At 25.8% G+C, this 16,039-nt stretch overlaps 3 protein-coding genes across 8 annotated transcripts in view; 2 read left to right on the plus strand and 1 right to left on the minus strand.

Moving 5' to 3' along the window:
* The window catches only part of LOC122525994 (protein bric-a-brac 2-like), a 34,543-nt gene extending 26,291 nt beyond the window's left edge, over nt 1–8,252 (plus strand). Inside the window, exon 6 of one of the 2 annotated variants that reach the window (XM_043649052.1) lies at nt 3,519–4,398. In XM_043649052.1, the coding sequence (XP_043504987.1) occupies nt 3,519–3,802 (284 nt within the window). In that variant the 3' untranslated portion in view covers nt 3,803–4,398. Of the gene's footprint in view, nt 1–3,518; nt 4,399–7,641 lie in introns of those variants that run through there. The other variant, XM_043649054.1, reaches the window with a different exon arrangement.
* LOC122525997 (NEDD8) lies at nt 8,161–9,578 on the minus strand. The gene is made up of 4 exons (XM_043649060.1): nt 9,412–9,578; nt 9,302–9,319; nt 8,946–9,058; nt 8,161–8,627 (listed from the first exon to the last, which is right to left on the minus strand). Exons 1-4 carry the CDS (start codon nt 9,427–9,429, stop codon nt 8,543–8,545), a joined length of 234 nt encoding a protein of 77 aa, XP_043504995.1. The 5' UTR covers nt 9,430–9,578; the 3' UTR covers nt 8,161–8,542.
* Nucleotides 9,579–9,618: 40 nt separating this feature from the next.
* LOC122525995 (exosome complex component RRP40) lies at nt 9,619–11,133 on the plus strand. Of its 5 annotated transcripts, none has more exons than XM_043649058.1 (3): nt 9,619–9,686; nt 10,163–10,388; nt 10,459–11,133. In XM_043649058.1, exons 2-3 carry the CDS (start codon nt 10,201–10,203, stop codon nt 10,970–10,972), a joined length of 702 nt encoding a protein of 233 aa, XP_043504993.1. In that variant the 5' UTR covers nt 9,619–9,686; nt 10,163–10,200; the 3' UTR covers nt 10,973–11,133. The 5 variants fall into 5 exon arrangements, with proteins under 5 accessions (XP_043504993.1, XP_043504992.1, XP_043504991.1 ...); XM_043649057.1 differs by lacking the exon at nt 9,619–9,686 and adding an exon at nt 9,821–9,945; XM_043649056.1 differs by lacking the exon at nt 9,619–9,686 and adding an exon at nt 9,926–10,006.
* Nucleotides 11,134–16,039: the final 4,906 nt, after the last annotated feature.

The following is a 16,039-nucleotide window of genomic DNA, read 5'->3' on the forward strand; positions in this document are numbered from 1 at the left end:
TTATTATTAATAATATTATTTCTTATTATTATTTTTATTTTTAATGTACAATTTAATAGTGAAATATTCACCTTACCAACGACAAGGCGTGCACGAAATTAATTTATTAAAGTAGCGACACTTTTTATAGTTTCTGATTTTCGTGCAATAAATTAAAGAGGCTAATTAATACGCTGAAATAAAATATATAAAAGGAAAAAAAAAATAATTATTAATTCGCTATGATCTCTCACTCTCTCTCACACATTATTGTTAATTAACCTTAATATCATCGTCGATATGCGAAATAAATATATAAAAATAATAATAATACATGGTATGTGCTATATATATATATATATATTTATAACTTCTCATTAAAAAAGAAAAAAAAAAAGAAATTTATTAAAACTTGCCGTAAAAAGAAGTGTGTATTGAGAATATATTAATTATATTTTAAATAATTTAACGACGAATGAGCCATACGTGAAGTTTTTCTTCAATCAGAAACTTAAGTTTCATTTATTTTATAGTTTAAATAATTGTATACTATATAGTATACATATATATGTATACACGTGCACACATACGACACACACACAGACACACACGCGCGCAAACGTATTACAGTTACGTATCAAAGTTTTATTTAAATACGAAGGAGATAAAAAATAAATGATTAAAAAGAAAAGTGTAAAACCACCAAAAATAATTATGCACATTCCTCGATACAAAAAAAAAAAAACAGAACACAATACTACATAGTACAAGATTTTTCAGTGATTAATTTAAGTAAATTGATATTTCTTTAGTTGATTATTTATAAAAAAACAAACAAAAAGAACAGAAAAGAAGCATATTATATATATACATCTATATATATATATATATAGATGTATATCATTACGTAACCCTACGTTTTGCTTAATCAAGCTAATCATTGTATAAGTAAAGAAAAATATGTGTGAATAAAATGTCGAAAAAGTATGAATTCATTCAACGTGAGTCCTTTCCTTGAATATCGATTATCCGTATGTGTAATTTTCATTTTGCGATTAATATTTTTTATGTCTAATTAATACGATTGTATAATAACGTATATATATACAGGGAAGAAGGGTGTTTTATATTATGTGAGACACGTTTCTGGAATGAATAGAGAAACACGAAAAACAATGAAGAAAATTCGTATAAACGTGTATCCTATTTACATTTACAGTTAGATACAACTTGTTTTAATTTTTATAGTCACATTTATGTTCCAATAATTCGCGACAGTTTATCTTCACAGAAAGTGATCGAATTTGTTTGGAATCTTTTTGTATACGTGTTCGAATTTTTTTCACTACTGACAATGAGTGTCGAATGCATTATTGTTTTTAATGACCACGTAAATAAAAATTTAATTAAACAATTGTAACTTTTCAAACCGAACGAATAGAACACCATTTCATATACTTATTGCGAAGATGCGTTATCGTAGATTATTGAAATGTACAAGTGGCTATAACTTTGACTAACAAAAAAATAAAATAAAAAGTCAAATAGGATTAAATGTTAGTATGAAGTTTTTTCGTTGTTTTTGCAGACAACATAATAGAAATACTATTCATTCCTGAAATGGATACCATATCTTACGAAACACCCTGTATATTATATATATAATATAATACTGTGTGTGTATTTACTCAAGAATCGTTCTCTCTCAAAAAAGAAAAAAAAAAAGAAAAAAGAAACATTTGCACTTCCGCAAATCTATATTAATCTTTACGAAGTAAGTATATCTACAAATTCGTTCAAATGATTATTATTTAAGCGAACAATTCTATAAGTAACCATAAATTATAATAATAATAATAATAATAATAACATTAAGTATCAAATGAGAAAACGATGTATTCGATAATAATATTATTACAAATGCGACTTTGTCATTTTAATCGTAACTTATACATGTGTATATCTAAAAAAAAAGAAAAAAAAAAGAAAAAAAAAAGCACGGAATTATGCGATTCAATACTTATCTACACGTTTATCGAAAAAGCATGTTATACATATTTAAAAAGAAGAAACTAATAAAAAACAAATATACTCTATTAAGTATATAACAATATTATATATACTTCTCCAAATATGTATGATATCAAATCAAGATATTAAACTCGAAAGGCTGTTATTGATCATTTCAGACATAGTTAATCAGATAAGGAACGATAATATGCAAAAAAGAAAGACTGGATTTAGAAACGTGTTACGTGGATTAGCTCGAAAGCAAAAAATAAGAAACGAATGATGATTGAATACGCCATTTTGTTTCTGCTTCCATCGCATTTTCAATTAATTCATTCATTGATTGATTGATTTTACGGAGATTCCTCGGATTCATTAATTTTATCATTTTTAAGTATTTTTATTGCAAGCCACAATTTATGTTTCATTCGGTGACTATATTTTTCTTGTGAGTCATCATCATTCCCTTCCCCCGTTATAACATACATAAACATGCTGATTTCCCCCCATCCCCCGCCCTCCATCCCCTTCTGTTTAATACGGTGCACGTTGACCCACACGCATTTTTCACTAAAAAAAAATTATATATATTTATCTTGTCGTTATATATATATATATATACATATTTAGCATAATATATATTATTTCTCTTAAACGTTTATATTAATTAATTGTCTCGAATATTCGCACAAAAATTGATAATTACTTAAATGGATTTAAAAGGTCTCTGAATAACGTTAAAAGTAGCAAGCTTGTTACGTTTAGTCACGTGCTCGTGAATTAAGAAAAAAGAAAATAAAAACAAAAAATAAAACAAGTAAATAAAATAAAATTTGCAAAATTCGAATTACTCATATACATGTACACACATACATACATACATACATGTCATAAATACAAATCACAAAATCGCCTTTTCGCTTTCAGTGGTCGTTTGTGTTCAGTATTAATATCATATTTATTACAAACGAAAGCTTTTATATCTTAGCTATTATCAATATTACAGGAATTTTGTAAATAACCATTTTAATTTGTATCAGTAATTTTCGAAAATGAAATATAAAAATTAAATTAAAAAGAACAAAGAAAACATAAGAGAAAGAATTAAAAGTTGAACTTCAAAAAATCATAAACGTTGTAAATTCGAATATGCGATCGTGACTTACATAAATGTTTCATTCAAAATATCTATTTGCAAAAAATGAAAAAAATAATAGTCACGAAGGCATAACATCAAATATAACAATAATCCTACACGTAGAAAATAAAATAACAGATAATGTTACATATTCCAATTTTGTATGTTCATTATTTTCGAAAATTGTCCTTTTTATTTTGATCTTCCTCATATTTCCTTTCGCTCATACACATACACATAAACTCATTAAAGAGATTAGGAGAACAAAATAACACACAAACACATGCAGAGAGTATTGCGCATTTAGAAACCAACACATGCATTGTAATTGCAAAGGCTTTTGTTTATTATGAGGAATCAGGCGGGTCACGTGGCTATTAATGTGTTGCAGGGGGGGTGGGACGCAATTGGAAGCATGTTGGCGATACAACTGGTCAAGTGGTGATGCAGGGTCCAGGATGTTTTTCCTGCAGACTCTGTGGAAGCGTTTACAAGCACCTTGCTTCGCTGACCCAGCACCTCGAAGTGCATCGCAACCAGACGACCTGCATCCTATGTCACACCACTCTCAGTCGTAGAACCGACCTGCGACGTCATATGCGTCTGAAACATAACATGCAATGGCAAAAAACGATGCAGAGGCAACGCAGTCCGAAAAAAAAATTGGACTCGTAATTTTGAAAGACCTCCTCGTTATTTTTTTTTTCCTTTTTCTTTTCTTATTTTATCTTTTTATCGACGCGATTAAATTATTTCTCTCTCTCTCTCTCTCTCTTTCTTTCTTTTTTTCTTTTTCCCTTATCCTTCCTCCTTCTATCTCCATTGAAAATGAACAAAAAATCGAGTCAACATTTTCAATCCTTTATCGACGCGTCGGAAGAAGAGAATATTTTTCTTCTTTTCATATAATGTAGCTTTCTTTTTTTTACATTTGTTGTTTTTTTCTTCTTTTTTTTTAAAGTTTATTATACTCAATCCTTTTATAAGCACGGTTTATTCGTTCTCGTGTTTAAACTAAACAGTAGCGATGAAAAAATGTCTGCTATATGATAAGGCTGTTATATGAATTTATTTTAGGTTTTACCTATATGGAAAATGTGTTATAAAAATATCGTGTTATAAGAGGATTGAGGGATATTTCTGTTTCACCATCCGTATATTCGTAATATCATTCGATATTTTTATTTTTCAATACCTGTCGACCGATCCAATTCGATTGATCCAATTATATTTGATAGGATGGTTATATTTAAATATTGAAAATTAGTAGATTAGTAGATTAGTTTATCCTAATCGTGATATAAATGTCTATTGAAAAAAGAAAAAATAAGAAAAAAGGAAAAAAAAAGAAAGAAAGAAAAAATAATTACACAAATGCGTAACACGCTTGCTTTCATCTTCTAGTCACCGATGACTGATCTTAGAAAATAATTCTAATTAATAATTTCGTGATCTCCTTTTTTTAGATCTTACGTTAGTGTTTATTTATTTACATATTATTATATTAATATTTGAAAGTTCCTTTTCATTTTGTCAACCACATTGCTCTCTCTCTCTCTCTCTCTTTCTATTTTTTATTTTGTTTTATTTTTCCAACAAATCATGATATATAAAAATTATCATTATTATTTAGTATTATTACTCTGAGATACGAACTTATAAAACTACAAAAAAAATATCCTTAAAAAAGGGGGGAAAGGATCAAACTTTGCCCTCATAATCCGCCATATTTGTTTCCAGTGACTTGCTTGCAATCGTAAATCGATATCATATCGTTTACCATCAAAATCGTCTCGTTCGAATTATACAATTAAATAAAAAAGAAAGAAAAAAAAGATCGATAACAGATTTTTCGATCGAAAAAATCGAATAAAAACAAAAAAATCAACTTTCTACCTTTTCATAAAAATGGCGTTCACGTATTTCACACTCGCATACACATATTACATACACCACTCATACAAAACCCCATACAAAACCAATGCAATATATTAAGAAAAAAATAAAGAAAGGAAAAATAAATGAAATAGAAAAGAAAAAACAGTTTAAAAAAAAATAAAACAGTTTAAAAAAAAAAGTTAATAAATACAATTAAAAAAAAAAAAAAAAAAAAAAAAAGAAAAGGGTTTTCTTTGTGATCGACGATGGTGTTTTTAGCTGCTTCGAAATCACCGTTAAAATAGACAGTGCCTTACACGCGGCTAATCTAATTTCCACGTTTGACGATACATTGATCCTTTATCAGATAGTTACCATAGTTGAAACATGACACAATTGTAAAGAGTATAAATTATTATCTAATAGTAATGACTTGTTAATTTTTTGTTACCAGCTTTGCCCTGATCATATTATCATCATCTTGCGTAAAAAAAGAAAAAAATATTAAACAAAAAGAATTAATACAGAAATATGCAAATGCAAATACAAAAAAAAAAGTAAAGTGCGAAAAATAATACAAAAAAAATGAAACAAATATTAAAAAGTTACACCGAGAAATGACAATATTTCTCTCAACTCGACGAGTCGACCCTACTAATGGGGGAAATAAAAAAAACCAGACAAAAAACCATGCAAATTTGAATAATTTCATAAAATTTGAGGGTTCGAAAATTTTATGTGTACGAGAAAGATTATGCGATGTGTTACATATGTTCGTAAGAGAAATGATTTATGTTTGACAGAAAATGTGAACTTTGAGGAATGCTAATTGAGAAAAGGTCTTGTAAAGTATTTACAATTAGTCATTTATAATAATAATAATAAATATTAAGATATCGTTCCACTTATCGAAACACATGCTTGATCGTAACGCTGTGCATACGTATAAGTCGTTAATAATATATGATATATATATATTATATATATATTATATATATATAAAATATAAGTGATTGTATTCAAATGTAAAGTAGTTGGAGTAATGTTGAAAGATAATTCACCGAAATATCGTAACTCGTTGTAATCGAACAAATATGGGAATGAAAACAATCGATTTTTCTTTTGTTAATTTATTTGTAATATTATTATTATTATTATTATTATTATTATTATAATTATTTTTTTTTTGTTTTTTTTTTTTTAAGAATATTACAGTACAGTCAGTGATCTCACTTTTAAAGAATACAACGTTTATTGAATTGATTTAATTCTGTTCGAATTTCTTTCAATTTTTATTTCTTATTGTTATAATTTTTTTGTTGAAATAATGTTTATTCAATTGTTCCGTCAATTTTTAATCATTACGTATTTAGAGTGATTATAATAATTACTATAAACGCTGCATACGCACCTATGCAATTGTGCATAGTAAGTGTTGCTTATATTGGATATTCGTAATTATTATTATTATTATTATATATATATATATAAGTGAACATTTAGAAAGAAAATTTTCAACTAACGTACTTGTGTGCATGTAAAGCAAAAAGAAAAAAAAGGATAAAAAAAACTCAATGGCAAGAAAATGTTAATGTCCGCTCTTAAGTTATTCTAACTTGTCGACGTAAAAAAAGAACACGATGATCGAAAAATTAACAAATGAAAATATAATAAAATAAGAGAAGTAAAAATTGATTTATAAAAGTTTAAAAAGACATCCGCGCATGGTCGATAAAGAAGAAATTTTTCAAAATTTCTAAAATACGATTTGGATGTTAAATAAAATCGACTAAGGAGCATATTTATCATAGTATTTATGTACACGTTCGGCTTAAAATTCATTTGCACAAGAAGTACGTAGAAATATATATATATATATAAACGAACAAATTCACAAGACAAAAATCACGCGATGAGTATGTATTTATTTTTAAGTTTAATAATGGCGTATAAATGCGAGAAAGAAAAAAAGGAAGAAGAAAAAACACCGAAGAAAAACGAGAGCACAGATTCACGATGATTATTTAAAAAACGGAGCTATTCTGTAGATAAGATAATGACGTTGAACGTTCGGGTTATAATGAACGAATATCTTTCGTTCTCGTTTTAAATACGTATGTATTTTATTATAGATCTTATATCTACGAGTTTGTAACGTAATCAAAGGCAATGTAAGACTATGCTTAAAAGATGTTATTGCTGTAATGTAAATAAAATGATTTGTGATGTACCTTTCCTGATGTACAATTTTTCTATTATTTCAAAATGAATTATATTTCACGATGGTTTGCAGTTTGATACGCAATCGGTTTACCGCGCTTTTATGTATCTCAAATTAGAGTAAATAATTCATGAACTATTACAATTTATATGGTATATAATTAAAAATAAAAATCAAAAAAAAAATATTTCAATGGCATTCAAATAAAAATGACGTAGTATTTGTTAGAGTTATATGTTTTTGTAGAATTTTTGTTTTATTTATATTGTGACCTATTTCTTAGAGTATCAACATTATTACATATTATTTAATATTATTACATGTAATAGAACAACAGAATGGAGAATGTATAGATAAAAGATGATATTAAATTGACAAGAAATTTAGGAAGATAAATTCAAGTATAAATTTATAGAATCTTCAGGAACATGGAAACCAGCAAGGAATATACAAACTTCAGTATCTCAGCGTCTTCTGCAATGCAAGAAATGTGGTGTTACATGTACTACACAGCACGCGCTACTACGACATATAACATCAAAACATGAAAATTCATCAAACGTTGCAGCATATTGTGGGATTTGTCATCGTTTCTTCAAAACTAAATGGAGCCGAGCAACACATAATAGCAGATATCATAGAAACTAAGATCTTGATTTTATTTAACAAACTTATTAACGAACAACATTATGTGCTCATTTTATTTCTAATTGTTTTTTATTAAAATAAAAAAAAAAAAAAAAAAAGAGAAAAACATCGAATATAAAAATGTAGAATTTTTAAATCTATGTAAATTTCATACTTCTTTGTAAGAAGGATACTGTATTATCAGTATTAGAAATTATTAGAATAACTTAGTACGTTTTGCATAATATTTTAAAGATATTTGGTATAGCTATTTTAGAAATAATAGAAACACATAAACATATTGAAATTAAATATTATAAGCCTGTGGTCATTTATTCACTATTGTTGTCTTTCCATTATGTGTCGTAGAATTAAATAGATATGCATACTACATTGAAATAAGTAAATAAAAAAAAAAAGTAAAAAAATAATCCAATATATTTAGAAGCTAGAAATACTTTTAATAGTCACATTACAAACACATTATTTATATGATCTATTGTTAATGTAATCTTATAATGATTTCTATGTTACTGCTGGCTCTACTCGAAGAAGTATTTTTTTTAAACTGAATTTAAGCGTAACTTTTGTTAAGTTGACGTATTTGTTATTTCTTACAAGTAGTAGCCTTCCCGCATTTTTTGCTTTTATTAATTACAAAGTCACATGTGAAAAAGAAAGTACATTAATTATAAGCCTCCTCTTAACGCAAGTACTAAATGTAGCACCGATCCACCTTGTACTTTATAATCTTGTGCTGTTTTTTCGTCGTTCCTGAAATCACACACACACACACACATACATATATATATGTATATTTTGATTTAAAATAATAATTATATATAAATCAAAGGAAAATTTGAAATTTTTGTAGAAACAGTATTACTATTGTCTTCATAATAATATAATAATACATTATTAAAATATATAAGTATACGCTATATATATATATTATTTGTGACTAATATATATATTAATGTGTAATAATCAATATCATTAACATTGTTCGAATCCTAAATATTAAATCAATATTTGTATTTAAGAAATCCTTATTAAAAAAAAAGATAAGTATAATTTGATAAATATACATACATTTGTTTGCCAGAAAATATTAACCGCTGCTGTTGTGGCGGTATTCCTTCCTTTTCTTCCACTCTTTCTTTGATTCTTTCTACTTTGTCGGTAGGTTCTATATCTATTTCAATCTGCACAATTGACAAAGATTATACACCGCTATAATATTCATAGAAATTATTCAAATGTAAAATATATATTTTTAATAGAGCAAACAGTTTTTCATTTACACTTTTTTTTTTCTTTTTTACTAAGCATCCAATTCTTTTCAACTTGACAGACATAATAACTTATTATATTACTATTTTTTTTTAAATATGGAGATACAATACCGTTGAATATTAATATGATCATGTTGATATGAAAATACTTGCCTCTTTGCCCGTAAGTGTCTGAAAAATATAAAATGGAAAAGAGTTGAAATAATAATAAACTCTTAGGTTAATAAAGATATTATTAAATTCTGTCAACATATATCTCTTACCTTCACTTTGATCAACATATTTGTGTGTTACTGTAAATATAATATTTCCTAATACTTAAATTAATGTTACTAATTAATCGTATAACTTGCCGGTGTAGATTTATAAGTACTGGTATATTACTTAAAATCCGTTCTTGGTTAATAATTATTAAATTTTAGCTCTCATTCGTTTTTAACTCCATCTGATGGTTAACAGTAACCCAAATGATAAGGTGCATTTTCAAAGCTATTCAATGACATTCAGTAACATTTAAATGGACAAAATATAAAAAAAGGTAACGTTATGATTATTTATTGATTAAACTACTGTTTATTTCGTAGTAATTGAACTTATATTCATTAAATATATATTATTTAATTCGTTTAATACAAAAATGGTATATTGATTAACGATTTACTTTTATCAACAGTATAGCCAACAGTTAAACTTTTAACGTAATCTATACCATTTTACTAACCTATACGTATAAACTACTTTTGATCAAACTGTTCATATATATGATTAGTGTACATTGAATGATTCCTACCAATAAGGTATATATGCGTATCTTAGCACATGTACAAACAACTTTGAGGTTATAGGTTAGGTTTATAGGTTAGGATTGTAATTGTGTTTACATCTATGCTTGTTTATAAAACTGAATGAAAATTGTTCTCAATTAGGGATTAATGAGTTTAGTTAATTCTAATTGTTTTATAGTATTATTTTTATTTATATTCGTATATCCTCAAACAGCTGTTTTATTTTCAGTTAACATTTCAATTAGAATTAAAATATAATTTAAAAAAATGGAAGTTAAGGTCAATGACGTAGTTATGCCAGGTGATATCGTTAAAGATATTAAAAATGATGCAAAAGAAAAAATAATATTGGGACCAGGACTTCGACGTGAAGCTGATACTGTTTATATTTGTAAAGCTGGTACTTTAAAAAAACGTGCTCCTGCTATTTATTATGTAGACAATTATCAAAAACGGTTAGATTTTTAAAATATTTAATCTTATTTTATATTTAATTTTATTTGACATATACTTTTTGTTTTATAGTTATATACCTAATCGAAGAGAAATAGTTATCGGTATTGTTACCCAAAAAGTAGGAGATATATTTAAAGTAGATATAGGTTCTAAAGAGAGCGCGTCTCTATCCTATTTGGCTTTCGAAGGTGCTACCAAGAAAAACCGTCCAGATATACAAATTGGAGATGCTGTGTTTGCTAAGTTACTCGTAGCTATTAAAGATATGGAACCAGAACTTGTATGCGTTGATTCAGAAGGAAAAGAAAAAAAGTTAGGTGTATTAAGTTCTGATGGTATGTTATTTAACTGTTCCTTAAATCTTGTAAGGAAATTACTTAATCCAGATTGTATGTTACTTAAATTCCTTGGCAAAAGCCAACCGTACGAAGTTGCCATTGGCATGAATGGTAGAATATGGGTTAAAACCAAGTCAGTACACCAAACTATTGCCATTGCTAATGCTATTTTAGTGGCTGAGTATACGCCCATTAATAAGATGCAACAATTATGCAACTCTATTGAAAAAACATTACTTACGTAGGAATATATCTAAAAAAAGCTAGTATAATTAAATAAATAATTATTATGATTAAATAAATATACCATCTAAATACACAATAATTATGAATGATTATTTATTGTATATTTGTTATGATTTTTATAAATAAAGTAGCATGACTTTTATAGTGATTATAATGACAACCATCATCACAAAATGTTTAATGGAAACTACAAATAGTTGATGTAATTCCAAGTTAAAATACATTATATTCGTATATTTAAATATATATATATATATATTTAAATACAGAAAATTTGAGATTAACTCATAATTAATAAAATAATATTTTTTAAAAGAAACAGGATATGGGCGATTAACCCTGTCTTATTATATGCTTTTACTCCGATTGCAATTGTATATCTTGCGCAGCTAAAATATTTCCTAATTTGTTATTTACCAAAACATTATTAATTACATTCAATATGTATAAAAACTTGAAAATTTACTACGCGTAAAGAATAAGTTATGTTTGCAAGGCCCAGCGCTTGTTACTAAATGCACATTGATATTATTATTTGTCACTTTTTTTTTTTAGCTTATTAACTTCAGGATTTGTATTATTTCTGTGTTATTTTATTCCAGGATAAATTATAATCTAGTTATTTTCTTCTTCTTCATTTTATTATTATTATTTTAATTATTATTATTATTATTATTATTATTATTATTATTATCATCATCATCATATAATACACGGTATTGCTAATAATTGCAATCAGTAAAAATCTAAATGCCAGTGGTGAATAAGAATGATCTTGTGTTTTTCTCTGATATGTGCCTAATGTTTGTTCTCTCTGACTTACTGCAGTGAAATTACTACATTCTAATTTAATGATAGTATTAGACACTCAAGCACAACCTTTACTTTCTCCATTTCTTTTTGTATAAATACTTAAATAATATTCAAATTATGATAGAAATATTCGACTTCCATATATTGATCAATAAAACTAATATAGAAGACATTTTTGTACTTGATGGAATGTGTGCAATATACATTATTTTAATGTTAAACTAAATAAATCTATTAGATAATCATTGGTTAAATATTATTGCATGGATCACTTGCAAAGGTCTTATAATTGATCAAGATCACATTTACTGTAACGACATAATATTAAAAGACCAATGATTTTCTAATATTTCAATTATCATACAACGAATAAAATATAGATCATCTACTTAAAAAGCAGTATTACAATGAATATTCTAAATGGAACATTTCATATTATAACTATATATAATTAATTTAGTAAAATAAAACAGATAAAATAATAATATAATGAAAAACAAATAGGTACACAGAGTATAATTCTAATAATTGATAATACGATTAATGTATCATATTACATTATAATAAGGTCTATTATATCAAATATTGATTTTTCGATACGTTAATTTGTTATAAACGAATAAAGAAGAATACAAAAAGTGGACAACAAATTAACAATCATTAAACGAGCATCTAATGGAATTATTTATCACATTATTTTAAATAATAAATCATTTTAATTAAAATATTTTTCTTTTTTCGTGCTTTGGCCTATTATGTTATTTTTAATGATAGTTATCTATTTTTCATCACCACTTAATGAAGCATGTAAAACTAATATTGATATATCAATACGTGATACGTTTGATGAAAAGCATTTGTGATTTTTACAAAATGATGAGTCATTAGAGATGTTCATTTCGTGTTATTAAATTTGGAAAAATATTCTCGACTCATTTATTGAAATATGAAAAACGTGATATTGACAGTGTATTTGTATTTGTAATTTTTCTTTTTTTTTTTTTCTAAAGTACTCAATAAAACAGTACTCTGTTATGCATGAAAGGCATTATACTTTGTTAATAACACGTTTCGACAATAGGCCTTTACATAAAGATCATAACGTCAATATGAATGTAAAGATTGAAAGATATTTTGTAAAAATCACAAATCAGCTTTCATTTATCTGGTATGTCATAGGCAATATGTATGTTAGGGACGATTTATGGTGCCATTAACCACCATTATTCTATTATATGGTACTGTGCCTTATCTTACTTTTTTCACAGGATTGTATTATAGTTTCACCAATATAAAAATACCATATAACTAACTCGGTAAGTGCCCAAATTTAATGCTATTTTCACATTCTATTTTTTTTTTGTTCTTTTTTCTTTTCTTTTTTTTTTAAACTACTTCGCAAGAAATACAATAAGTATGTCGAATAGTGTTGAAAGAATATCAGCAAAGATAAATGATCAATCATTCTTAATGATTACGTATGAAATAATTGCTTTATGTGCAATTCCAAATTGTGTTGTTAATACAATCCTGTTAACGAATTAATCATTATAAGAATATTCTTATTATTTAACATTGCGAGTGATATTTGTATTACATTTTTTTCAGGCTTTGGTATATTAGTGGTTTTTACTGATTAATCGAACAATCCTCGATTGTTTTTCTCAGATAGCTTTGGTAAATATTATTAGACATTTAATGTATATTGCGTTTCTAATATGATATATTTTAATGAAAATGACTAATTTTACGATTAACTTATTCTTATAAGTATTTAAAACCTGAAGTGCCATACCACAGAACTATAGTTTCTTTTAAATATATAAACACGAACATTGGTTTTTTGAAAGACTGTCAAAAGCAAAACTACAACTTAATTAAAAGATAATATCTTTTTAACAGTATATTTAACAAATATATCTCTCAATTTCATGAATAAAATAATGATATACACAATAAATGTCTTTTTTGTTATCGAATTAAATAAAAGGTACTCAACGAAATACATCTAAATTTCTTTGTTAATCTATACTGTTTGGAAAAAATAAATTTGTTTAAGCAAGAAATTTTCTTGCTCAGACACGTTTCAAATGTTCATTATTTAGTAACATTTAAAATAATCTATCCCTGTTCAGGGATTTAATATAAATCTTGAAAAAAATCAAGAAGGAACATTATGTACTACATATGAGTTATGCCAAACAGCAAATATGTTGAACTGCCGTTGAAGCTCAAAATTGCACCATAAAATTGTGTGTCTACGTGAATATGTAGATAAATATTATCATTGCATTTTAGCATAATTATAATTTACATATAAAAAATTGTCTTTGCTTAATAGCTAAAATATTATGATGCCTTGGCTATATAAATATATATATATATATGTATATATTTATATATATTTATGTTTATTATTCTGGTATTATTATATTATTCTTATGTATTTGTTTATTAGTGTGTATATATGTGTATATATATATTTATATGTATATATATATATATACCATTCACAACACAGAGTGCATAGTACGAAGCCATATTAGATCTGTTAATCCCTATTGCGTGATATATTTGATACATTTCGGATTACATTTAAAGGGAAAAACAGATCGTTAAGCCTCAATGTAACAACGCACAACCAAGTTTTTTATACAACCTTTATGCACCAAATTGCCTTACTTGGTGATAAGAGTAAGTTTAATGTTTTTATACAATATAAGCTCAAGTAAAGAGAAACATTTTTCTTTGTTTTTTTTTTTTTATCCCTTCCTATTATAATATCATAGCAAAATTAACATTAAAGAATATCAAATTCTTAGCTGAATAAATCTTGATACATCTGCAGTGTATATGTTTAAACAAAAATAGAAATTGATTATATTACTCAAAATTAATCAACGAAATATACTCTTTTAAAGATTTAAAAAAAATAACACAAATATCAATAATGTAGTTAAAATAACAGAAATGTATTAAAAGTTATGGAATTTGTTGTTTAAACATTAATTGACCAAGTGCGATCTAATATCAACTAGTTATGAATATTGCAAATAATATTTTTGTAATATTCTTTATCGATTATATAAAAACTTTTCTGCGAAAAGTCAGATCTATTTAATTGATTGTATCAAAATTAGCCTATCCTATTTAATGAAGAACAGAATTTTTTACAGAAAAAAGGGCAGAGAAGATTCAAATAACTTCAATAGACCTATATGTTCCTTATATAGCATCAAATATTTCTGGAACTTCACTTATCTTTCATTTTAAAGGTGTTATCCAAAATATTTAGAAGTATTCTATTTTTAATCCTAAATCCTGCTTAAAGTATCATCATTATAATTGGTAAAAATCTGTTCAGAGCATTTGATACATAAAGAGACAATTATAATTTCCTGTATAACAGATACTGGGTTCTTTGCGTTTATTCAAAAGTAGTTTATCTCGAGACTTATACTTATCAAAATTGAGTTGCTTTCTTTTTTTTTTTAATTATATTTTTTTTTACGTCGTATTTAATTTTTGAACTTAATCGGTGTGTGATGGTGATATAAGCTTTATTATACCTTGAACACTTGGTCATAATCATTTTAATAAAAACATGGATGCTTTTTTTTTGTTATATATAAGCAACCAGGAATGTCAGTGATATAAAAGCAAAGTTATTTAAGATCATCAAGATCTGAATTGCACTTACATGTTGTTTAATTGATACTGCTATGGTTATCAAGATTATGCCAAAAGCATATTATTAACATTGTAAATGATAACGAAACATTATTACTTTTTAATAACAGTTTTAAAAATACTGAAGCATTGAATCTTCTATAATAATAATAATAACGTTACTAACGTTTTCTATTAGAATCATAAGTAAAAATAGCACTCTCTTTGCATGTCATGAAAAAATATGTAATGCACATTAAAACACTACTTAAAAAAGCAATTACTTATTAAAAAGTATCATTTTAGAATTAGCTTCACACACACACACATATATACAAATATATGCATATGTATATATATATATACATATATATATATATATATACATATATAATATAACAACAACAAAAAATATTACATCTTATAAAGATGTAAAACAAAGGAACTAGTTACGATCATTTTTGCGGATATAAAAAAAATTTATATTTTTTTAAATCGGCAGTAAATATATCTAAATTTACCTAATATTTTGAACGATTAAAAAGTGCACAGCGGTTTTTAAAAAGATGTAATCATACATATTC

This window comes from Polistes fuscatus, unplaced genomic scaffold, assembly GCF_010416935.1.
Source record: "Polistes fuscatus isolate 324 unplaced genomic scaffold, CU_Pfus_HIC Scaffold10, whole genome shotgun sequence".
Lineage (NCBI taxonomy): Eukaryota > Metazoa > Arthropoda > Insecta > Hymenoptera > Vespidae > Polistes > Polistes fuscatus.